Source organism: Pezoporus occidentalis, unplaced genomic scaffold, assembly GCF_034315485.1.
Source record: "Pezoporus occidentalis ecotype Australia unplaced genomic scaffold, CSIRO_AGI_Poc_V1 ctg83, whole genome shotgun sequence".
Classification (NCBI taxonomy): domain Eukaryota; kingdom Metazoa; phylum Chordata; class Aves; order Psittaciformes; family Psittacidae; genus Pezoporus; species Pezoporus occidentalis.
The window spans coordinates 2,681,911-2,707,881 of record NW_026916192.1 but is presented as its reverse complement, the minus strand read 5'-3'; the positions used below and the strand labels follow the sequence as shown (position 1 = coordinate 2,707,881).

Genomic DNA, 25,971 nt, shown 5'->3' with positions numbered 1-25,971 from the left:
AGATCAAGAAAGAAAGGGATACACGGAATGTGCAACTTTAACTTAATTACTAAAATTTAGCAGGCAGCTCTCACATAATCCAAAAGAAGAGGAACTCAACATTGTTCAAAGACAATAAAATGAGAGGAATCGTGATAGAGGTAAGTTAATAGGATACCAGTAAGATTATACAGCTATTTTTCAGTGGATAGCATACAGCATAATAGAATGTAAAAATATTTATACAGATTATAAAATAAAAAATGTAAAATAATTTAATAAAATTAATACATAGAAGTGTTAATTGGCAGATTTCCCACAGGCATTTTGGAAGGACTGAATCTTCAAGAACCAGGTCTTCCTTCCACTCTATCCAGCCTATAGAATTAAGAGCATTCTAAGAGGTGCGAAAGTATATCAATCAGTTCAAAATCCTAAATTGTTTTGTGTCTGTAGCAATCAAGAGCTGGATACTAAGCTACAAGAAAGTAAGGTTTCCTTGACAACATGTTGAGAAAAAAACACAACTACATAGAACTACATAAACCACATAAACCTACATAAAAGCTTATGGGGAAAACAACAACAACAGAAGAATAGCTGAGTTGGCTGCATGGTGTGGAACATGGGCATACTTTGGTGACTGGTACTGGCCTGGCGTCATGGTGACAGGACTGCTGTTTCTACAGTCCTAGTTGATGCTTTAATGATATTTGACATTGATCTGAAAGTTGGTTCAAATGATCAATGACCTTGTCAAATTCTAGTCCCATTTTCCGTAAAGTACATTTAAGCTGGTGTAGCTGGTGGCTTTTAGAGCATTTCCGAATACTGTCAGAAACCCTGGAGTTATCTGCTTTTCTACGACAAACAAGAAACAGATGGAAAAATTAGGATGACTATAGTTTGTACATGTGCAAAAAGCAGCTAGCCTTGGTGACTTTTTGAGTTGCAGCAACTGTTACTCTGAAAGCTACATTGCTTTTAAGTGCATCATAATTGTAATTACTCATATTTGTGAGTGATAAGCCTGAAAATATTATAGTTCCAGCAGTCTAAAAGACCTGGGAAGATCTTTCATGTTCCTTCTGCAAAACATTTTGTAGAGAAGGCACAATAGCATATTTCACTTTTTAACCTTCTGACTGTCAGCAAAAGAATGACTTAAGCAAGGAGTAATAGCTCTCCTCATATCTACCCTGTCACCTGGTACTCTACAAGCAAAGCTAGACTCACACATCTGCTTTTTCTCTAAGATGTTTAAGTCTTTTCTTGGCTGTGAATTAATCCATAAAACAGCCCTTCACCAGACCTGCTTATGCTGAATTAATACTAAAAACCCAAACCAAATAAAACCCTAAATCAAGCCTGTATGATGATGATTCAGCATTTAGAGCCTTACCTAAAACATATTAAATCTCAATTTGCAAAAAAAGCTCTGTGGGATTTTAATGGGAGATGGTTTGAGGCTAGCCTTCCCTCCCATGTCTGCATGGGTGTGAAAATAACGCAAGCACTTTAAAGAAGAAATTCAATTCTTAGGAAACATTCAAGTTGTAAGCACAACCAGCTGAATCTTTTCATTTTTGTGATTGCCTTAGCATTTTCTCAGCAGCCCTCGAGTCTAATTCCCTATGGGATCTATTACATTTGCCTTCTGTTTTATTTTTTCTCCTTGTACTGGCTTTTCTTTGGCAAGTAGACCCACGTTTGCTTCTCATGAAGCTGTCTCCCTTTCGCTGTTCAAGCACATTTTTGCCTTAAAGTTCTTTTCTCTTGGGCTTTTTTTTTCAGTAGGGCCTGACCAATTCATGAGGGGTTACATTTCTCTTTAGGGTGGTGGTTCTTGCTGTCTCAACAAACAGACCAAAGTGCCATATGAGTCTTAATAGATGTTATGCAGTATTGAAATTCAGTCAATAGTTGGATGTCAATTTTCTAGAATGCTTTCCATTCCTCCTGCTTTAAGTATTATATTTGTTTTCATTCTTTCTCAGATTCTTAATAATTGCTTTAAAAGATTCTGTCAATTTACAGAGCTTGATCTTTGGGGGAAAAAAACCCATGTTAAGTACCATAGTGGAAATTTGCCTTTGGTCAAATGGAAATTTTGCAGTGAACCACAACTTCTGTACATTCAAACTTAGGAGTTCACATCTATAAAAGTCACAACATCTGTGTGATGACTGATAGCAATATTATGTAATGATTCTTCATGGGACTAATCCTCAGAGGAGGATTAGGTACATTCAGACATTCCAGATGTTACTTTATCTGCAGCAAAGTGGCCAGTACTGTGGCAGAAATGATGAATGCTGCAGTGGCTTGGAAATACAACTACTAGAGTCACTATACGTAGTTGTTCATGACATACTGAAACAAAACTAACCAACACACACCTTTTAGAGTTACTGCCTTGGGCTGTGTATTTTGCTACTACAGTTTTCAAACTGGGTCAAGAAAATTGTAATTAGTTGTTTTTTTTTAATATGACTTATAGTAACGGATTCAAATGACACCACTCACTAATAATGCACAGGGTGAACTGGGCAGAAAGTGTTTTCACTAAGCAGAGAGTACACAAAGATTAATTTAGAATTTAGAGAAAGACAAAGTAACACGAAAGGTAAAACCTGTCTTTTGCACTTCTATACACACCAAAAATTTACAGTGCTAGAGAAATTACCCATTTTACTTAATTGATTTAAGCAATTTCAGTTTGCAATCTACAGCATATTATACAGTTGCCCTCAGTCTGCATGAATATAACCCTGATGGGAGCCATATTTCTTTTGTTTTTCTAAACACACACTTTTCTGATCAGCTAAGGCCACAGACTTTTCTCTGGCAAATTTTTGCTGGAGCTGACCTCAGCTAGTGTATACATGAAAGAATTGATGCTTCTATAGGGATGCTGGGGAGGGACTCTTCATTAGGGACTGTAGTGACAGGACAAGGGGTAACAGGTTCAAACTTAAACAGGGGAAGTTTAGATTGGATAAAACAAAGAAATTCTTTCCTGTGAGGGTGGTGAGGCACTGGAATGGGTTGCCCAGGGACGTTGTGAATGCTCCATCCCTGGCAGTGTTCAAGGCCAGGTTGGACAAAGCCTTGGGTGCCATGGTTTAGTGTGAGGTGTCTCTGCCCATGGCAGGGGGGTTGGAACTTGATGATCTCAAGGTCCTTTCCAACCCTAACTATTCTATGATTCTACTGTGGCTAGTAGCCAGACCCCACTTAATAGCAAGTCAGGCTGTGCTTCTGTGTATTAGTAGTAATACTTGTTTGGCACTTGTACCAGGTAGATATAAAACTGAAGATTGTTTTTAATTCACTGTAGTGAGATTCATATGTAGTGAGATAACTGCCTTTATCAGATTCATTGTTAAAGTTTGGGATTAGTAGTCTCAAATCCAGTCTTGCTGTTTTTACTCACACACTGACTTCTGATGATTTGGCATTCAGCTCTGGGTCCTTGACACTGGGATCTCTCAGCTGATTCCTTCACACCATGGCCAGGATATGAGGTGAAGAACTGCCAGTGATACTATATAGCACTAAACAGCAATATAAGCATCACAAAGTGTCTCCTCTCTTTCCCCATTCCCCTTTGCCTATGTATCCAGATGCCCTGCTTTTTGTTCTCTGTCAGCAGAATACCAAATGCAATAGAAATCCTGGTTGATCTGGGGCTCATTTGAATATTTGAGAAAATGCACACCCAAACCATTACATTCAAGAATGCATACACCTTGTGTCCAAGCACACGGTTTTCAAGCTGGATGTCTTCTCTCATACATACATGAATACAGGCATTTAAGAAGGGCTCATCCCTTACCAAGTCATAAAGGTTTCTTGAAGTTTTTAAGCTTCTTCCTAAAACTGTTTTGTCTCCATTTAAGTCTTTGTGGTCAAAAATATGTTTGAGAAGTGTTCTTGTTTGTCTGATAAAAGGCTTCCACCTGTCTCTCCCAAACCCAGTGTATTCATAACCATTTATATTGACATTCTCTTGCAATAGCAATTGTGTTTCAGTTTGAATAGCATTTTCCTCTCACTCCCATGATAATGTAGAGAACAGTTCCTCTGTCTCACTCCTGTTGGTATCCATCATAGGCAGTAGTTACAACAAACACTGTTTTCTGCCTGATTTGGATGAGGAAGCCTGTCACATTGCTGGACTGCCAAACACAAATGGGCTGCCAGGATGTCCCATTTCTCCTTGGCTGTGTTTTGTGGAATATTCAAGGGAATTTTCATGGTCTAAGATTTCCTATCTGGTTGGTTGTGGAGTGGCTGCTCTGTCTGTTGTATCATAAGACTTGGTGCTATCAAGATTTGAGTACCTATTTAGCATATAAAAGGCAGAAATAGAAGTGTCCTCTGAATACTTTTACTGTGGAAATCTGGCTGCGTTTTGGAATACAAGGTCTTTAGGTTAATTAAAAAAAAAAAGCAGCAAACCCCATAACCAGGTGGTCACTGGGTGAAACCAAAACCTGCCTAAATACTTTATTCACCTTTTTCTTTCTTTTTTTTTAATTTAGACGCTGAGAAAAAAAACTTGACTGGATTTTATCTGCTAAATGAAAAAAACGCCACCCATAAACCCCACCAAAGCAACCTCGGGGAGAGATGACAGAAAAGGCAGCAATAATTTTTCATTTGTGCCTGATGGGGTTGTGTTGTTTTTATGTTTTTAACTGTTTGCAAATCTTCAGTGTAATGGTTTCAAACCCAGTCGTGTCGTTTCTTTACGCCCACACACAGAGCTGCAGTAGTGCAGACACTGTAGCAGCAAACCATATTACCAGCATCGGCCATTAAAACTCTTCCTACACCAGGCGTGGGCTGGCTTCACCCCCTCCTCTCTCCGCACACACCCCACCACCCACCTGTCAATTTTCACATGCTTAAAAAAAAAGAGAAGAGAAAGACACTGAAAAAAGAAAACAGGATGCTGCTTTTCTTCCAACGCTATTCCAGAGACCTGAACCTCTCCAGCTGCCTCTGAATTGGCCACCAAAAGGTTAGCAAGTGTTTTGTTATCATTCTATACAGACAGAGAGATAATTAAATTCTCGATGGCGAGACAGAAATTTAAAAGTTATCATTTTCTTAATGTGATGGTTCTTTCACTTAGCAATGAGAAAGATTTGTTCCTGTAACACACAGCATTTTCCTGTCCCCACTTCTGTTTTTAAGAGGGCTTTAATCACTGTTCCTTCATCATTTAGTCCAACCTCCTAAACTTTAAAAGATGGATTAGGGTTATTATTTTCTGTTAGAGCAACCTGTTGATTATAGACTGCTGGCTGGAGGCTGTTAACTCTTTCCTAACAAGGGACATGAACAGGAGTGAATTTGATCAAAGGACAAAAGCCTGGAAATCCTTGGAGGTTTTTAGATTTTGTAAGCACTAACAATCCTTTATTTTTTGTCCATTGTGAAGCCAACAACAGTGCTAAAAACCAACAGATGTGTTCGATCGGTTTCTTTTTAGAAAGAAGTAGTGTCAATTTTAAATAAAGACAGAAAATAAACTAGAAAGCATTTCTTATGGCTGGACCTGAGAAAAGTACCAGCATGAGAAGTAGAATAGGAAATATTCTCTCATACAAATTGCATGAAGAGATCAAAGGGCCAACACAATGTTCACTTATACTCTAAAATGTATTTTAGCTAAAAATGTTCTTATTAAGACTTTTGAATGTTTTCATTTATGGATATTCAAGAAAAAGAGAACCAAAAAGATAGAAAACTATACTAATGATCAAAGCGGTGCTATTCTAGAGTGAAGGAAAGGTATTAGAGATCACACTCCACAGGTTTTAATACGGTGTTCTGGTACAGTGTTTAAAAAAATAAATAAACCAGTTTTGCTCATACCACACAACTGTGGAAGTGCAATGTCAAAAATATTTTCCTCAGAATATGGTACAAGAAATTCTAAGTTCAATCAAGATGATTCCTAGTTGTTTTGTACTATTCTAATATGAAGCAGGGCAAAACTTCAGGACCAATGACTTCTTGACAAGTAGCAAGATTTCTGAAAGTCACAGTTTGAGCAAGAAATGTTGTCATTGAAAGCCTGTGAGGGTTTCAGGAAATGAGACAGTCACACATTTTCAGCCTCATTCTGCAGGGGACCAAGGCTCTCAACTTTGCTACTATGGTTATAGCAGTGTGCACACTGCTGGTGAAACTTGCAGCCTTGTAAGATCGGATACATCCCTTAAGAGCAAGTGAAAAGGTGAAGTCACTACTTCTGAGACATTTCAGGTATGAAGTCAAACTGAGAAAAGGGCAAAGGCAGAAACAGTTTTGAAGTAAAGCAAGATTAACTGTCATTTCTGGGCTGATCCAGAAATGTATGAGCTCCATTTTGCTATTTTGAATTGAGGACTAGAAAGTGCCAGAATTAGGGTAGGGTGCACTCCCAAACTTTTCTTTTTCATTAAACCAGTATTGTATAAAGCACCTGTGGGTCACTATTACTTTATTATATTAATACTTAAGTAGAAGTTTTGTTCAGTCAGTCAAGGGAGTTCAGGAACACTGGCACCTTGTGCTAGCCGTCACTGGTAGGCTAGCAACTGGAAGCGATGATTCCAGCATCTGTATCTTCTGCTGATGGTAAGGTGTTGTGTGCTGTCCTTAGCATCATTGTCCTCATAAGAAAAATTAATAGTTTACAATCCTGTAAGTTGCTTTCTTTTAATTTAAGTCTGTAAAGTACTTTAAATCGTGTAGTTGGTGGGATCATTAAAATCTCTTTCCTTATTAGTATAGGATATTTATTGCTACTTTCACTCGATCACATCTTTGACTAACACCCTCTAAGTATCTTTGAAGGATGCAGGGCTTCAGACTCCTGAAGGAACCCTTTCCACAGGTTCTTGGACCCTAGAAATGCACACCAATGGTGTGTGGGTTTAAGATCTGAATTGAGAGTGAAGTACAGTGTAGCACCACATACTCCCTCCTGTGTAGTACCTGGCAGTAGGCTTGTCTTCACAGATAGTTAAGCCAAATATTTTGCTGTATATTGAGCCAACTGAAGTTAATCAGGTTTCTCTAAGCAGGATAATGTTTTGAACTTAAATGAATATAAGTAGTCTTACATAGAGATTCCAGCCTAAGAAGTGATGCCCAAAAATAGACTGGTTAGTCAGAGAAAACAAAAATCACTTAATTTCAAATAGAACTAATGCAGTGTAATACTGGTCCTCTGTATTAAGTGTACAGTTCAAATACTTTTAGCCATTACAGCATCCATGTAAACGGGAAGAATCATAGGATGCTGTGGAGTCCAGGGGATTCCAGTCACTTATTCAAGATTTAGAGATTTTAGATCAAGCTTCAAAAGACTTTGCTAAGCCCTGAAACTTGTGTGATAGTGGTAAACATCCATGCAGTCGCTTTAGTTGTAACTTGCTTTATTCAATTATTGCTTCTTTAAGCCTCTCGGGATAAGAAGTTTTCAGTTTCAGCATTTAGAATTTGATATGCTACTGAGTCTTCTAAGTAATGAATTTTAAAAGATTATATGTTTTAGAGTTGTCACTAGTTCCAGCATTCTGCTGTAATTATTAGGGCTGTTTAAAGTGTTCCTTTTAATTAAGTTCACCTTAACTTAAAATAATAATAGTCTCAAAGTGGAATAAAATATAATGGACTTCAGATATGTGATAAAACTGAAGAGAAACTAGTTGTGACTGGTTATGTAAAATGCCCATAATCATCTGTTTGTATGATTTGATTCCTGCCAGGATTCTATTCTAAGATGTGCATCTTTTTTTCTCTGTTAGTTTGTTGACTGTAGCATGCACTACTCCTCCAGAAGATCTCACTTATATGTGATAATCCATTCCTTTAGGAAAGTATCTCCCAGGAGAGCTGAAACTAGCTGCTGCAAGTAGTTTTATCCATATGGACAGAATGAGTCTGTGGATAAGCAGCATGAGTAATTGTATAGTAGTTCACAGTGTCAAGTAGTTTTCTAGATTCACTGATTTTGAGCATTTGCACTGCTATTACCAATTACTGGGAGCACTTAAGGGTGTAATAGAAACTAGAAGGATTTTAAGCTACAATACTAGGCCCTGTGAAAGGGCTTTTTTTTGTGTGTGTGTGTCTCCTGAATAACTAAATGACAGGCAAGAAAGATAGGAAGAATAAGACAAAAATATTTCTCCACCTCCCAAATTAGAAGCCTACTGAAATAGGGTCCAGAAACAAACTAAGAGCAATCCAAACAGCAGGCAAAACTCTCCAAGATCAAAAAAGCTGCACAGAGTGAAGATCCACTGATATATCTGGCATTAGACTGTCATCTGAATTACTAAAAGAAAGAGCTTCCACTATGGTGGATAGTGGACGATCTTAACGTTACAGTTTCACCACTATCCAATTCACAAAATACAGGCTGCAGCCATCTGAACTGGAGAGGTGCTCATCAGAGTAAGGTTAAAAGCTACATCTCCCATAACACAGTGTTCCTAAGGGATTTCTACAGGTGATATGTAGATTAAATATATATATGTAGATAAAATATGCTGATTTTGTAACATAATAGGGAATGCATATTCCAGTTTGGGATTCAGTCTAATAGCAGGAGGAAGTGGTCATTTGTAGTCCCTATTTTAAATGGCATTTGCCTAAAGAACAGCTGGCTCTGCTGCCCGCTTTACCTGGGCGCTCGTTGGGAAGTAAACCCACAAATAAAATCTAAACCTCTTCTCACTTGTTTTGACTGTCCCCTATCCTGTTTTCCCTATAGCTTTTCAGAAACTTTAGGGAAGTTTGTTGAACATGACCTAAACACTTTTAACATTTCGAAGTATTTTCCCTCCTGGCTACTGCTTTTCTACCCTAATGCAGAGCACCATTCAAGGAAGCTGGTGGGTAATACCCATACTGGATAAATTTATAATTTCAAAAGTAGGAAGTGTCTTTCTCTACCATTTTCCTCTTTTCCAATACATTTTAAGAGAGATCTTTACTGTAAAGTTATCAGCAAATTATATGTAAGGGTATAAAGAAAAACAATCTATCATTGTGGCAGTGTGTGTCACTGAATGATATGATTGTGTACTGTGTATAAAATGCCTGTGTTTTGAAGACAGTTGATTCTGTTTATAGGTTCGTACATGAACAATGATAAAGGATACACAAAGAGTGAAATGCTACTTCATTTTCTTCTGTTTCATCTCTTCCTGTTTTCTGAAGGTTGTTACAGTGACAGCAAAGTAAAAAAAAAAAAAGAAAAACCCAACTTCCTACTTCTAATCTGTTTCAAGTCTTTGTCCTCGTTTCTCTCTGCTTGCATCAAGTACTGACAGACATGAGACTTCTTTTGCTGATGCCCGGCTCAATAAAAGGTACGTGAGCTGAAATTATTTAGAGACTCATGGGGATTCCACTTCTGTATGCTCTCTGGTGTTATATTTAAGGTAGGGAGCACCAAAAGCTTTTAAAAAAGGCAGACTTCCAATATAGCATATTATGTATGTTTAGAATGTTGAAAAGCTGCTTCTCTGTGGTTACAAAATAATGCTATCATGTCTAGAGATTATACCTGCCAACCAAGCCAGGGGATTGATTGCTGCATCTGCTTCAAGACTATGACACTCCTTTCAATGGCGTGTCCCAAAATGATATGTAAGGGCAGGAAATAAGTAGTTATATGTTTATTTAATGATTTTAGTAACAGTGATGGGCAGTCGACCATGCATTTATGTGTGCCATGTAGAAGACAAAAATCTTTTAGTTGTATAAGCCAAGATTATTATAACAGTGCTGATAAAATGAAGCAAGCTTTGTAAAATACATCTGTAATTTAGGAAAAAATATATACAAAAGAGGAACACGTTGGATTTTAAATGAGTTTTTGTACTACTCTCCCCTCTTATTAGATTACTTTATACTTATTCTTATATACAGAATAAGACCTGCCATCTAAAACTACTCCACTTTTTGATTTTTCAGTGTTCCACAGACCTACCTGTCCAGTGTACCTGAAGATATAATTCAAACTAGGAACAAAGTAATTGTATGTAAGTGGAATTTTTGAAGAAGTTTTGATAGCTTAAGAAACTAATTTAGAAAATTTTGGACTGGCCAAATCCTACTTTTAATTTTTAATTTTTCCTTATCTAATCAGGATCAAGTTTTTACATGAGTAGTTCAATGCCACAAGTTACAAATTGAGCTCAGAACATCAGGTACATGCTCAGTAACAGAGCCTGACAATCATCAGTGGAAGTTTTTCTGAGAATTAGCCTTGGGGTACAATTAGTTTGAGATAAACTATTTTTGTGAATGTACAAAGAAATAGAGTGGCTTTTTTTGTATATAAAAGACAGTTGTGAAAAGTATGATCATATTTGCCACAGTAGAATGCAAGCCACAGAAGCTTCACTTAGGAAGAAAGTATGTTTTGTTTGCTGTGAAAAGCAGCAAACTGCCACAGCTGGTAGAAATGTATTATTAAACTCTTGAAGTAATGAGTGTGTGTCACCATTTAGTTTAATTGTTTAGCATTAGTTAAAACCTCCCTTTAAATCTTCTGTAATCATTAGGTATTGTCTTTGTGGAACATTACAGAGCACTCAAATGATTCTCAGGATTGCCCTGTATTTTGGGTCCCAGAAATTTACCAGAATAAGCAAAATCACACAGAGAATCTGGTACCTTGGAACTACAGGATTCATCCACTGCCAGTCTTACCAAAACACAGGCTGGTCTTGAAGGGCCCCTCAACTACCCATGTGCATGAGGATATTCAGAGACAGAACATAGTGTGTGCTTATTGGGATGGAAATGTAAATTCCACATTTCCACACTTCTGTCCAGGGGAAGAAGGGGAGCATCAATACAATGGCTTGTTTTGTCTCTGTGGTACTTGTTACATGTTCTACCTACATGGTATTGAGAATTCACTTTTCTTCTGAGAGTCTTGTCTCTGCAGTGTGCTTTTTCTCCTCAACTTTTCTTTATTTTCACATCTTTGGGAGAACTACTGCCTGGTTAGTTTATGAGTATCATTGGTTTGCGTCTAATCACTTACTGCTGGTTTTATTGTATGCTGTGTTTAAATTGCTATAAATAAAGGTGACTGTATAGCTTAAGAACCATCTTAAATGGACTTGAAATGTCTATAACCTCACTTTGCAAATTAGAGAAATCCACTTTTATCCCACAGTGTTAACCACACTGCAGAATATGGATAACAACTTAATTCCTTTAACAAGCCATTTTCTTTTAACATTTGTTCATCAATATAGTTAATAGCTACATTACAAAGCCACTTAAGTGATTGCTCCAGAAATCTCTGGAGTGGACAAGAAAAGTCCATGGAGACTTTGGAGCAGAGGAAAAATCTAACATGTTGCTGTGTGCAGATCAGTTCATTTTGCACACAGTGGCTCAGCAGCAGTTTTATTGATGCACGTAATGGATGCAGAGGCGCTAATGGCCTTGCTTGTGCCTAGAAGGAAAGTCAGAGGACACATCCCAGGGACTGTGTTTGCTGGTTTTTCCCTCCATTTTCTCAGTTCTTGCAATAAGCAAGTTTCAGAAAGAAACTGGAAGAAGCCTTGGCTGTGAAACATAAGTTGCCAGGCAGCATCAGAACTTCCAGAAGCAGTGCAGAGTGGGGAGCACAAAGCAATAGCTGCCAGTTTATTGGTACCTTAGTGTTGTGTTTGCTCAAGGAGGGAAATATTTACAATTGCATTGTGAGCCAAGCATAGGGATGAAATAATAATTTGTATTAAAGGCAATATCCTAATATGGAAAACCTTTCCTTTGCAGAAGATAACCGAGAGGGTTGCTTTCTTTTTCGGCGTCAATGGTGTGTATGTTTCATATGAAAACTACCTGAATTCCTACTTGACTTAATGAGATGCTAATTACATTTAGTACTGAGCATATAACTTACTGACCTTAACCTGTACTGACCTAATTTGATCATTAATAGAAAATTATTTTCCCATTTTTTCAGTTGTGACGTGAGTGAGATATTATATTTTCAGTTGTGAAGTAACAGAACTTCTCTTGGATCTCCATCCAACTTTATATCAACTTACCAGCTTTATTAACCTCTCTAATAATAACCAAGGAATACTCCAAAATGATTACACTGAGTTTGCCATTTCTCCTTTATGTGAATTATTTGCAAAATTCTCACTACCTGTGTGAAAGAGATACTGCTTTAACTAGGGGTAACATCGCGTGTGTGCATGTCATATGGAACCAGTCCCAATTTCAAACAATTTTGAGCAGTACTGCTTCTCTGTAATGATCACCTAATAAAATGATCTGAGGAAGGCACAGAAACACCACTACAGATTATGCAGTAAGACAACAAATTGCAGATTTCACATTTCGCCACTGATTATGTTATTTCAAATGGGGGTTTTATGACTGTTTGCACAAGAACAGCCTATTACTGCTAACAGCCAGTGGATACAGAGCTGTGAGTACAGCTGAATAAGAACTTGAACAAACATTCACAGATCACTTTCTACTTCTCACCCGAACTGTAATTACAAGAGGTTATGCTGATGCCTCCATCAGCTCTTCCCGAGATAATTTTCTGCTAGCTTATTTGGACAGTTTCCTAGTTTGTTTCTAACAAAGAAAACAGCCAAGATACACGTTTGTTAAAATATGAAGTAGTCTGGACCAGCAGCACCCTGCTTATATCTGGACAGAGTTCAGAAGAACTTTTTCCAAAAACTGTGTCTGCAAAATGTTTTAATCTGGAATTGGAAGCATCTAAACCCAAGCAGTATATCATAGTATTGCCTTTAATTACAGAAAATTAATTTGGGCTACACAAAAGAGAGCTTTAATTTATCCCATTATTTGCCTCTGATACCATCTTTTCTGTTATACATATTTATATGCATCTCCCTTGTACAAGACACAAGTTTCATTTTGTTCATATATTTTCTTTTTGCATCACCTGTGCAGCATGTAAAGCCTCACTTACTTTGGGTAAACACACATAATATGTTTCATGTCCTGTGTTTGGAACAGGTCGCTCACAGAAGCTGTGCAGGTTTTATCCTCAGAGGGTTTCAAAACCAGATTGGGTAATAACCCTGTACAACCTCATCTGGCCTCAGTGCTAACTCTGCTTTGAGCAGGTGTCTGGACTTGATACCTTCTGAGGTTCCTTCTAACCTTAATTGTTCTGTGTTTCTATATTAACATATATTAATGTAAATTCTTAAATTAAAGAACATGGTATAAATATGTAATGGGAATATCGTTCCAGAAAATTAACACTGGAATATTTGGGGGGGCCTGAGGGCCTCCATTTGCAAATCTGATACTTGGATTTATTTCTAGTACTTTGGGTTCTTACTGTAGGTTTTAAGTGCAATATTCAATGTTCTTTACATACCAAACTTTAATTCCTAGCCAAGGAATGAAAGGTGAATCAAGTTAATTGAAAAAATATGTAATTTTTTCTGTGTAACACCAGTGTGTAAGATCTGTGACATTCTTCATGGCTGACTTTCCCAGTCCAGCAATTGAAAGTGTTTATTTTGCTATCTGAAGATTCCTACTTGTTTTGTTTCCCCTCCCTCATAGATACATGACCACATGGCAGATAAACTTTGAGATGGAGGCACAGAAACAGCTGGGTTTGACAGCTGCACTTGCAGATCAACCAGTTTCAACCTCGTCTCTCCAGCCTGCACAGAACTCTTCAGGTCACAGCCAGAGCAGCATGATTCCTCAACGGGAACAAGCACTGCCCCAACCTGTGTATCTAAAAGCCCTCACCATACCACTCTACCAGCCTGTCCAGGCAGGATGTTTTCAGCCAAGCAGTCAGTTAGTGACTGGCAGGAGTTGTGTAAATCTAGACAGTAGCAACATACCTCTAATCCTGAATCCACTTCTTCCTTCAGAAGGCACAGATCAGCCTCAGTCAGTTTTTCAGAAACAGCTTGGGCAAACTCTAACGCTGAACATAGTGAGCACTTTACCAGTTTTGTCATCACCAAATCCTTGTGTAAATGCATCTATTGGAAGCCCGGGAAAGTCAAAAAAAGCTGGGAAATACATCTGCAAACACTGTGGCCGAGATTGTTTGAAGCCAAGTGTCCTTGAGAAACATATTCGCTCTCACACTGGAGAGAGGCCCTTTCCATGCACCACATGTGGTATTGCATTTAAAACTCAAAGCAATTTGTACAAACACAGAAGAACTCAAACACATGTCAACAATACCAGACTGCCCTCAGACTCTGATAACAGCGGCCCATTGGAGCAGAAGGACAAATCCACAGAAAGCAGCACCTCACATCAAGGCAGCAAACTACTTAGTAACACCTGTGAAGACAAAGGGATACAGATGAAACAACTGAATACAGAGTCCAGTGCTGTAACAGGCACTAAGAGACTTCTTAATGACCTTCCACTGCTGGCAACAAGTGATACACCATTCATTTCAGAAAATAAAGAAACAATGAATCAGTCCTTTAGTTCCAAAGGTCATCTGAAAGGTTCTGAAAGAGAACCTCAGAGTTTGCCATCCCCAGGAGCTTTGCCAAACGGTCAGTGCCAGAGAAAGAAGATACAGGAGCAAAGAACTCCAACTGCCAATAAGCATATTCAGTTGCAAAGGCAGCAAGCAACCTCTTCAGAAAAACAATGGGATTACAAGCCATTTGACTGCAAGCTAAAGAAGTGTGAGAGCACTGACTCAGGGTATCTGTCACGCTCTGACAGCACAGAACAACAGATGGCATCACCCAGCCCATTGCACAGTCTCTATGAACACAGCACAGAACAGGAAAATGAAACTGCCTTCAGCAGCTCGAGCTGCACCTCCAGAAGCAGTGCAAAGCTGGATGCAGCTGAGAAAGCTATGGCCTTGATGCTAGAGAAAAAGAGGCTGGAAGAACACATTTCAAAGCTTATTTCTCATAACAAAAGTGTGGTGGATGATACTCAGTTAGACAACGTTAGGCCTAGAAAAACTGTCCTTTCTAAACAGGGAAGCATTGATCTGCCAATGCCATATACATACAAAGACTCTTTCCATTTTGACATCAGAACCTGTGATGCAAATAGGAAGAAGAATCTTTCCCTTTGTTCAGCAAAATCTACCTTTGCACCCTTAGAAAAATGCAAGCCAATGTTTTTTCATTCAGTTCCCACCCAGTTCTCCACAACCATAGATACTGTTCCTGTTACACGAAGCAACTCTCTGCCATTTGTGGAGGGCACAAGAATGGGACATGACAAAGCAGGCTGCTCAAAACCACTTTCTCTTACTAAGCAGTCTGCAAACACAGGCCCTGTGAGTCTGCTGCCTAGCAACAGTCTCGCTGCAAATTCAGTGGATTTTCCTAATAGCCATCCCCGAGCTCTAGTCAGACAAACAGCAGTGGATGATTTGCCATTAAGTAATGTGGTCGATCATTCTCCTCCATCAGAGGAGTTGCAAGGGAGTAAAAAGGTTGGGGCTGGAGAAGTAATCAGTGCTAAAAATAAGAAACACAACCAAAGGAAGTTAAAGATGTTCTCTCAAGAAAAATGGCAAATGTATGGTGATGAAACATTTAAGAAAATCTATCAAAAAATGAAAAGCAGTCAAAATGCCAAGAAAACGAAACAAAGGGGAAATAAGATTACAGGTATTACAGGCTTCACTCCTGATTCAAAGGAACCAATCAGCAGTACTGAAATTACTGAAGAAAGCAATGGCAGGAGCTCTGTATGCGACAGTCTTTCCTCCCTTTCAACAGCATGTTTAAGCAGTGATAAGTCCGAAATCTCTGCTAATGGTAAGCATATTCTGCAGAATGTGTCCTCTGAGGAACCTGCAGACAGTGTAACCTACCTAATGGAGACATCACATTCAGTAAGTGCTGGTGCCCAGGCTGTAATGAACAAACCCTCCCAAGATCTCAGGGGTAGCGACACAAACAGACACACAGCAGGCAGCAGCACATTACTAGCTCCAAGCAGATCTGAGCTTCAAAACACACAGTGTCAGCTGGACACCAGCAGAAGGAATGATGACTGCTTGCCAGTACAGAGGAGCAAATGGGAAAAACCAAGCCCTGGGGAAGAATCCAGTCCATTTGAATCAGATTGTAAAACCACTTTAAGCAATTACGGAAACTATAGCAGGAATAAGGAGACTGGCCAGCATGCCCTGATGCCCCAGTGGGTCCTCTGCAACAACAGAGAAGCCACAGGGAAATTGCGGAATTTACCAGAAAGAAAAAAGCTGAAATTTGAAGTGGAGAAGACACAAAACATTATTTCAATGTCCTGCCCTAGTCCCAGTAGTGAAAAGAATGCAGAAAATGAAGGAGAGAGAGTCTCCTGCAGTAGCAATCAGTGCCTTTCCACAGCACCAGTGACATTCTCCAGTAAAGCAGAGGAGCAAAAATTAAGCACAGGAATTAATGAATCCACTGGAGATACTGAGAATGTGAAGTATATTAAAACAGACAAACTCCCCGTGAAAGCTGTTAATTATAGTGATGCTAACCTTTCACATTCAGCAGGTATTTCAAAGAGTTCATCTGTGGGTTTTTTAGTGCCTGAATCAAGGGGAAGTGATTGCAACTCCTTCACCTTGCACAGTGCAACAGATAAAGATGTCAAAACAGGTCTTGTGAAAGCAGGAGTAAAAGTACCGCTTTGCAATGACAATGCTGTTGATGTGTCTTCTAAAAATCATCATCTGCAATCTGGTCATTTAACTCCAGCTCCACAGCAAAATGCCTTTTCTCCAAAATATATCCTTAAACTACCACAAGAGAAGAGAGCCTCAGATTTGTCACTTTTGCTTAGATCAGAACAGAAGATTACACCTTGCACATGTGTGACAGACACCTTAACCTACCCCCCCTACTCTCCCAACAGCCCATCACTCAATTCTCATTCTAATGATGTCTTTTGGTCCCCTTTAAAATTTGAAGTGAGACAAAAAGCCAGCAGAGGAGAGCTGCGATGGAATGTACATGCAAACTGGAAAACTCCAGTGTTCTGTTCACAAGTCAATTCAGAAACAACAAATATCTTAACCGCAACAGATAACACCTTTTATAACCAAAACTTGAGGCCGCAGGGTGCTGTAAGAGATGCTTGGAAAAACAAACAAACCAAAAATAAATTAAATTACCAAAAGCAAACAGAAGAGAAGTGGGTGAGCATAACTACTTCCTCTACCCAAACCCCAAAGAAGAAAATATGCTTTACGTCTATGTATACAAGTGGTTTTTTCATATCAGCTGACATCAAAGAAGAGAGAAAGGTTTTACATCACCTTTGCTCAAGAAGTGACTCTTTGATAATACCATCAGCCTCTGGCAAGGGTGCAGAGCCAACAGTTACGGGGTGGGACAGGAGTGGAACTCCATGTGTTAAGGACATTTCACCAGCACTGCAGGTTACACAGCATGCTCACAGCTCAGCAGACAATCCCTCTTATTTTTGCCATTCTTTTGGCACTTTTTATTGCCACACTCTCACCACTCACTGTAAAGAATTCCCAGCACTACCCCACAATAATCTGACTTGCTACTCTGGAAGTTTAACAGTGTCAAGCATGAAGAGCACCTTCCCATCACTAAATGCTGAACCTCGGTTAACTTGGTGTTGTTTAACAAGAAGCCTCCCTCTGCCTGTGGAGCAGAAGGGGAGTGCAGACTCTGCTTACTCCTCCATGCACGGCTGTGACAAGGAGTCTAGCAATGAATGCACACTGTCACAATATGATATTTCTATTTTCAAAATGAAAAATATTAGCAAGACTCTGGCATATGGCTTAACAAACAGGAGTTTAAAAACATTGGTGTCATCCTTTTCTAAAGGACAACAGATGCAGGAGGTAATGGTAAGAATGCTATTTCGTTTCTCAAGAGGGTGTAATTGGCTTACTCCCCATTAGAAAAATAAAATCATTATCAAAAGTGGACATTTACAGGCATTTGTTGATACAGGATTTACAATTTATGTATTTATAAGAAAAGTTACATAATCATTTGATGCAGGAAAAAATCCATACTTCTGTGTATTTAACTTTCACTCGAGAATTTCAGTAGGAATGCTGTCTTAGTGCAAACAGAGTATTTCTTTTCTTGATTTTCCCCCTTATGAGTATATTTTATGTTCTTCTGCAAGAGCCTATGTGTTTCACTGTTTTTACTTTAAATGAATATCTGAATTAGAGTAGGACTTAAGTAGCCATTAATGTCAAGACTTTGTTAGTCTTGGACATGTGTGGAGTCAAAGACAGGCTGTGGACTACATCTCTCACTCTTCAGATACACTGAAATGTCAACAAAACCAAATCACATTAATACCCCATGAAGTGTTTAAGGCTTGAAAGCTTTTCTATTTTAGGTAAGTGAAGGTAGACTAGTTTATCTGTACATATCCTAGAACAGCTCTGTAAGACGAAGCTGACTTTTTGTACAGGAAGAAGAGTATGAAAGAACATACACTAATTCTATGTAGAACCACAAAAGCAGTGTGTTGTTTTAATTTTATTTTATAAAAATAGATAGACAAAGTGATTAGAAAGAGCTAACACACAAATTCCAGAGTTGTGCTATTTAACTAGTATGTTACTCAGTGCTATTTAAAAAGAGCACAGATTTCCACTCTCGGTTGATGAATTCAGAAGTTTCATGTACTTCATTTCTTTTCCAATATTCTCAACAGTTGAGCTCAGCAGCTCCTGGTGGTGCTTTCAAAAATACTTCAGAGCAGAAGAAGAAAACAGTAGTTTGCAAAAAGGAAAAACTCTCAACAAATAAACTCAAGAGGAGTCACAAACAGAAAAAGATTAAAGTCACCCCAAAATGGTGAGTCATGGTTTTCTGCTTCCCTAGATTTAATTTTGCTAAAATGGGTGTAAAAAAGTCCGCAGAAAACGAAAAATTCCCAAAATTCAACCTTGTCAAAATCAGGGGGAAGGAGGTAGAGGGGTGGGGTGCTGGAGAAATCTCTCAGAAGATTCTCCCACATTGCAGCAGTTCCACAGAGGTAAGCTATAAAAAATGTCAGTATGTTGTTTACTATCAGGAGCAGACTTCTCTAAACGAAACAGACATGTACCAAAGAAAGATGATGAGTGGTCAGTTGACTCTCACTGTGCTTTAGAAATTATTCTTATCTGTCAAAAGTGTCAGCATTTACTTTTGTGTGAAGGGAACCAAAATACTTCAGGTTTTAATCTGTTACAGCTAAAAGCAGTGTGTGAGACCCTTTTGTCCTCATGAGATCTGTATCCTGAACTTGTATTCACAAGAGAATGCAGAAGAATAAATATCAAGTTCTAACACAAACTAACAAAACTATCTGTAGTTTAAAAGATCATTCGGTTTAAATAAAAAGCAGGAAGAATTTGAGTATAAAACTATCAGAGGCACATTGTATCAATCAGCACAGCAGCTCTGTATTTAATGGGGGTTCCTATCAGTGGAATATTTAGCCTCTAATCTTTCAAGAGTGTGGAGTAGCAGCATGTCTGATGAATTGCTTCAATAAGAAACAGGTATTGTGTGCATACATCCCCCTTATTTCATTGCATGACCAAAATCAGATGGAGTGACTCCCTTGAGGACAAATCAATGTCAGTAACTTAATCACTGGCTCTAGTTTGGCAAACAGCACCGCAATTTTGAATGATCCTAAGACTAAAAATAGGAGACTCAGGGCTGTATTATCCAGTCTAGTGACATTCTTCTGGGGCTTTCTTCCGGTTTGGTTTTGGGGTGGGGTTTTTGTCCTGGGTTTTTTGGTTTGTTTTTTTATTTTTTTTTCCTCTGCTGGTCTCAGGATTTATTTATCTGGCTTTACCAAATAGCTTCAGAGACTCAGTTAAGTACAGGGCTCTGAAAGATCAGGTCATGCCTATCAGTAGCTAACTGGCCAGACTCTTAATCATAAAAAGCAGAGTATTTTTCTAATACACCAAACACTAGAATAAACACCCCATTTTAGATTTACTTACTACTCTGTGTATAGTGACTGATTCTACTGATACAGGAATGGCATCTTGCAAGGTACTTCAGCCTCCATCATTAAGTTACTGAAAGATCTAGCTAGAGCAGAAAACAAAGCAGAGTGGGATTATTCAGTGAGCTTTCTGAGGGACTGAAATGTTGATGTTGTTCATTAGTGATGATGAAGAGGTAGCATGTAATTGAAAGTTAAAAAAGCCAACAACTGTGCAGTCTCAGGTGATTCCTGTGCGATTCAAGTCTTTACGAAGTATATTGTTTCAAAATCCCACATACAGGAAAAAGCATCTGTTATTCCTGAATCCTTTTCTCTTATCAAACCTGCGATTTACTGAATCCTACTGAGAAAAAAAAAAAAAAATAATTGTGAGTCTCTTGCCTAAAATCCTGGATTTTTTTTTTTTTTAGTTGACATAAACAAGCATCTCCTCCACAGTAGTAATTTGTTGTTAGACTTAAATTTACTTGATGATGTGGCATTATTCCACTCTGGCTGCTCTTAAATCATTTGTTTTTGATTTGTTGACCCTTTCAATGCCATGGCAATGCAGGTACAGAGGAAGGCACATACACAGATCTGCTCAACTGAAAATGAACCGACAAAGCAAGCAGCATTGTTTCCCAAACAGAACACTGGATGCTTTTAGGAAGGGCTATTCATCCCAGCCCTGTAAATTTAAGTATAAGAAGTACCATTCTCCTCAGTCAAAAGTACAAGGTCAGTATTTTGAATATTTTTTAATATACTGAATGTATTTTTGCGAGCATGAATGTTCACACATGCTCTGATGTGCATCACATGGAACTGCAAAACCACTTTTTGCCCTTCAGTATGTTCTGCGAGTAAAAATATGAACATCCTGCAAGTTTTGGGAACTGAATGCACAATGATTTTCATGCACTTTCTTACATATGTTTATTTGACAATTAGGAGGGCACTTTAAAAGGAAGTAACACAAAATAACCTTCCACTAGAAGTCTAAAAAGTTTTAAGATGCATCTTTACCATTTTCTGAAACAAGACTGTGTGCTTGCAGCATGAACTGAGTTTGGTGCTGACTTGCTTTCTGCATTTCAGTGACCACCCCCCATTTAATTAGCAGTATTAATGAAAATGATATTTATGCCACAACCATCTGGAAGCAGATACAATTCCTTGTGTTCATTCATAGCAGATATAAACATATTATTTTGCAGGACAGTAATGGCAAATGAAAAAAACAAAAAACCAACCAAACGTGTATAAAAGAAACGAGAAAACACATTAGACTTAGAATAAAAATTTACAGAAAGTACCAGAATATAGAATTTAGTTCAGTGATATGATGAAAAATTTAGCAAGTTCTAGCATGTGGGGGAATAAAAATCAAAGTCAAAGTTTCTTCAACCTCTTTTCAATAGGAGATTACCTACACCAGCAGAAAGAAACATCTTGTTCCACCTCAGACAAGCCACTTTGCAGAAGGAAAAAAGAAGGAAAGATTAACTCAGGAATATCTGCCCACACTGAAAATCTAAACCATGTTAGACAAAAAGACAAAATGGATAAAAAAGTAGGTATTGTTCCTTATTTCATATATTACTTTTTATTAAAAGAAAAAAAGTATATTGATAACTAAAATCATGTTCAGCTGCTTTAAAGTTCAGGTTGAGAATGCCTCGTATCACAGATTCTTTAAAAAAAATCTTGGCATCAATTGAATAGGATATTTCTCGTGCTTGCTATCAGAGACTTGGTTAGCACTGATGTTGGAGGTGCCAGCAGAAGTAGCACAGAGTATCTTGAGGCAGAGACAGTGAGCTTGGAACTGGAGAAGTGGGGAGGGCAGTAATGGAAGAATGTGTGCCCAACTGAATATCTTTAGGCCAGTGTGGAAGCCAGTGCTGCTGTGGTTTCAATGCTAGCAACAGCTGCATTAGCTAGAGAGGGCCTGAGACACATGTGCTGTGTTGCAAGGATGCTGCAGTGTGCAGTGTCAGCACAGCTCCTGGAGCATTCTGTGCTTGCCCTCATTGCACTCCTCCCTGGGCATTCACTGGCCCCACTTGAAGACAACAGCTCATAAGCCACACTGCTGTTACACACCATGAGCACCGGTTCCTCATGTAGCATAAGTAGTATCATACTTAGGAACCTAATCCTTAAAATTTTTTTTACTAAGTAATCTTATTTCCTACATGTATCTTGCCACCTCAGACACTGTAACATTTCTGACAGATTCATCACAAATCTTTCCCTCTACGTTGCACAAACATCACTGCAATATGCATATTAAAATACCTTAATGAAAAGAACGTCTCCCTGGAGAGTACATAAGAATGAGGGGTGAAAGCCCTGACCCCCATCAGCCCTAAATTATGATGATCTGTGATGAGCCCTAAATTAGCCTGATCTGTCACCTACCCATGAAAAAAGAAAAACTATATCCTTTACTACACCTCCCACACACACTGGGAGAGAAGAGGTTCCAGTGACAAAGTCAGCTTAGTTATTGTGGCACTTTCATAAAGGATGCAATCGCTTTGGTCTGAAAATCTAAAACCTGTTTTCTCTCTCCTTCTCCCCTCCCACCCCCCAGTTTCTACAGGACATTTCTGGGCAAATCAGGGAACACACAAGAACAAACCTCTCTTTTCAGAACATTACAGCTCCTCTGGAAATGTCTGTGACAGCTCACTCCTTTTCATCCACAGTTACTACAGCCACGCAGCAGGTCAGCAGTGATGTGGAAATCTGCTGTGTAGTGACAAAACCACTTGCACTTCTGCGACCAGTCCCAGGGGAGTCACAGCCAAACGTTCAGGGTGACTCAATGGCACCTTCTTTTTGGTCTTGCACTTCTGATTTTACAAATACAGGCACAGGTGACAGCAAAAACTCAGAAACTACTGGTCCTCTTTCCTTATATCTAGAAGCCAGCCAGGAAAACATACTATCTGGAGAGTCAGAGAGTCAAAGATTTGGTACATTAGACCCAGTGATACAGGCCTCAGGAAGGAAGAAACCTCCAGTTGAAGAGAATACATGTTCATCTCCAAAAGAAAACTCAACTCCCAGCTCCAAGCCTGGATGTTCATGTTTCTTCAGATCAAAAGCAGAGTCCTTTCCTGAGGCAGTCTCAAGGGCTGAATTACCCAGTACAGAACACCCAGAGCAGGCAAACTTTTCTCAAAGAATCCTTGACCTTCCCAGGAGTGCAGAAAAGAACAGAACCCACCTGCAGCCAGACAGCGATGGAAGGCCACACGACACTGCTGTTACTGCCTTTCAAAAGCCCCCAGTTACTATCAGGTCCCCTGCGCTCAAGACTTACGCTGCAACACCTTCCAAGACATACAAAAAGAGAGGTTTAGAGATGATGAGGAAGCAAACCAGAATTGAGTATGATGACACTAGCAGTGATGATGAGGATAGGCTTGTTATAGAAATATAGCAGACAGACTGCTAACAAGATGATGTTGCAGGATGTCAGCCCATTACAGAAGGAAATACCATGGATGTTTAATCTGTACTTCTGAAGCACCTTAAAATCTGAAAAGCCATTCCCCTGCATAAGCAGCATTCTCTTCTGAAGACCCTTTTCTTTCAAGGACTCAAACCTTTTAAAAAGGTTTATTTGAAGAAAAAAGGGAGCTGGCACCACACATTTAAATGGTAAACCTGTGTTTATGAGAGGTTTCCAACACTGTTACAGTCTTAGTGGTCTTACACAATCCCCACAGGTGCTCACTGCCAGAGGCTGTGTTTCTGAGAGGCTGCAGTGATTTACTTACTACTAACAGTACAATAGCAGTGGCTTTCTCAGTACACAAGCTAAGATCTCCTGGAATGGACAGGTGTATCCACTTCTATGTACTCCTCTTTCTTTGTAGTTGCTGGCATCTGTACTGGGACTGACATGGGCATTAGTGTTCCCTACAGATCCGTGATACTGGAAGAGTCCGGAAAAACGCCAATCCTTTTCCATGTTGCACAAATGTCAATGCTTCTTTGTGACAAATGACACAAGCATGCTTGGCTTTGTGTTTTGTGCCTTTTATGCCAAAATCTACTCAAGTACTCTTGATTTCTAGTTGGAGAACGTGGCTGTTAGCTATTGATAGTTCCTTGTGGTAACATTTCTAACAAGGATGTTCTCATTATATTCATCACGTTGTGCTCCAACTGATGTAACATGGAATGTTTCATTTCTATGTACTCTTAACTGTGATGATGTTACTTTATCGAGAGTGAAGAAGCTACATGGCATAGCTCATTTTCTTTTTTTAACAAAAAGTTTTGTGCTACCAACCTTAAAATTTACTGGTTTCTATGTGAATAAATAATAAGATATTTTAATTTGACCAAGTGTATTAACTTGCTTGATGAGACTGATAAACATGAAAACCTTTCTACTTGTACATTATAGCCAAATTCTATACTTAAACTTCTACTATTCTTACACAGTGAATCATACAAAGGGTTTAATGGATTAACCTAGGTGGGATGTTTGGAATTGCTTTTGCTTTAGTCACATACAGGTAAGCTGATATAGGTCATACTCACAAAGAAATCTAGTAGATGCTACAAGAGAAAAAAAAATGCCTTTGTGCACAAAGAACAGCTCACAGATATGAAACAAGTGCTGAGCCCCACGCAGTTCCTGGCTTTTCATATCTTACAAACATGACAAGACTTGAAGTCATCCATACAGAGCTTCACTGTTAGCCTCAAACTCTGTTCATTAATTTATTATTGATACAAAAAAATCATGATCAAAACACTACAGCAATTCCTAATTCTAATGTGTGTATATATATATATAAAGTTAGGAAAAAAATGACTCACACAGAATAGACGATGAACTATGAAAGGTATTTTTCCCTTTCTAAACATATTACAATATTACACCAATCACACTGAAGTATACTGGTGTCAAAACTGCAGGAAAATTCCTAGGAATATCAGTTTAAGGAATTTTGCATTTTTATTCCTCTGCTTTACTTCTCATTTGCCAAGTGCTGGGGATTTATAACAATATTGCTACTACCAATATTTTGGGTTGTGATCAGCAGTTGTAGCTCAGCCATACACTGACCTGGGCTGTTCTTGTGCTTCACTTCCTGGCAGACTTCTGTAAACCTCTATTTATCTTACATACCACAGTGTGGAGGCCATGGTGAAGCAAGAGCCCCCCGACCTGGGAAGGTTGGTGTTCAGAGCTCAGCCAGCATGGGCATGGAGCTGCAGCTTGAATGGCATCAGGAGGGGTGGCTTGCAGGTCTCTGGGCACTGCATAGCATGTATTTTGTTGGCTGAGGTACAGCTGAAAGAATGATACAGCTGTAGATTGGGTTAATATTAGATTTTTATCTTTATACTGTTAAATTATTTTGCACTAGTACTACAGTTCAAGCATATTAATGTTCAAAGATTTTTAGTAGCAATTATGCTAAATCTGTTAGTCTACATCAAACCTCAGCAGGTCTCTTGGTTTAAGTTAGAGAACTCCTGGTGTTTGCATATCCAGATCACACTGGCCATATGACAGACAGCGTATTTTGGCTTTCCAGCACATGCTGTGCTCTCAGAGGACCATGCAAGGCTATACAGGGAAATCATTTGATACCTTTTACACAGCAAAGGTGTCAGCCATGCAGCGATGTATTCAATTAATTCACAAGAACCTGAACATCAAAGCCACATGAGGGCACCAGGCACAGAGTAAAGACTGTTTCTTTATCCTTCAAAGTCAGAAGCTGTCCTGATGCACCACTGCTTTGCTATAAGCAGATCTGAAATTCTTTGCACACGAATTAACTTGTTCCTTGCACACGAATTAACTTGGCACACATTAACTTGTTCTGCCTTGTGCTGAAGGAAGCAAATTAATAAGGAATGCTGATCACCGATAAGATCTACATTCAACACCTACGTCTACTCAATCAGACTGTAAGCAAGTGGGTGTTTCAGATTTGCCCTCTTTAGATGTGAACA

At 38.8% G+C, this 25,971-nt stretch overlaps 1 protein-coding gene and 1 long non-coding RNA gene across 9 annotated transcripts in view; one reads left to right on the top strand and one right to left on the bottom strand.

The window, feature by feature from the left end:
* The window catches only part of LOC134156268 (uncharacterized), a 136,359-nt gene that overhangs the window by 10,266 nt on the left and 100,122 nt on the right, over positions 1 to 25,971 (bottom strand). The window lies entirely within an intron of this gene.
* Positions 4,527 to 24,338, top strand: ZNF831 (zinc finger protein 831). 7 transcript variants are annotated; one of them, XM_062604157.1, is made up of 8 exons: positions 4,527 to 5,008; positions 9,211 to 9,362; positions 9,970 to 10,037; positions 13,588 to 17,860; positions 18,688 to 18,833; positions 20,546 to 20,712; positions 21,396 to 21,547; positions 22,574 to 24,338. In XM_062604157.1, exons 4-8 carry the CDS (start codon positions 13,592 to 13,594, stop codon positions 23,426 to 23,428), a joined length of 5,589 nt encoding a protein of 1,862 aa, XP_062460141.1. In that variant the 5' UTR covers positions 4,527 to 5,008; positions 9,211 to 9,362; positions 9,970 to 10,037; positions 13,588 to 13,591; the 3' UTR covers positions 23,429 to 24,338. The 7 variants fall into 7 exon arrangements, with proteins under 7 accessions (XP_062460141.1, XP_062460144.1, XP_062460147.1 ...); XM_062604160.1 differs by having other exon boundaries at positions 9,124 to 9,362; positions 9,970 to 10,033; XM_062604163.1 differs by having other exon boundaries at positions 9,124 to 9,362; positions 13,588 to 17,854; positions 18,691 to 18,833.

Excerpts from the sequence above, each read along its gene's own strand:
- ZNF831 (XM_062604157.1), top strand. The coding sequence starts at position 13,592 with ATGACCACATGGCAGATAAACTTTGAGATGGAGGCACAGAAACAGCTG. Across the intron at positions 17,861-18,687 it reads AACAGATGCAGGAGGTAATG|CAGTTGAGCTCAGCAGCTCC; the intron begins GTAAGAATGCTA and ends CAATATTCTCAA. Across the intron at positions 21,548-22,573 it reads AAGACAAAATGGATAAAAAA|TTTCTACAGGACATTTCTGG; the intron begins GTAGGTATTGTT and ends CCCACCCCCCAG.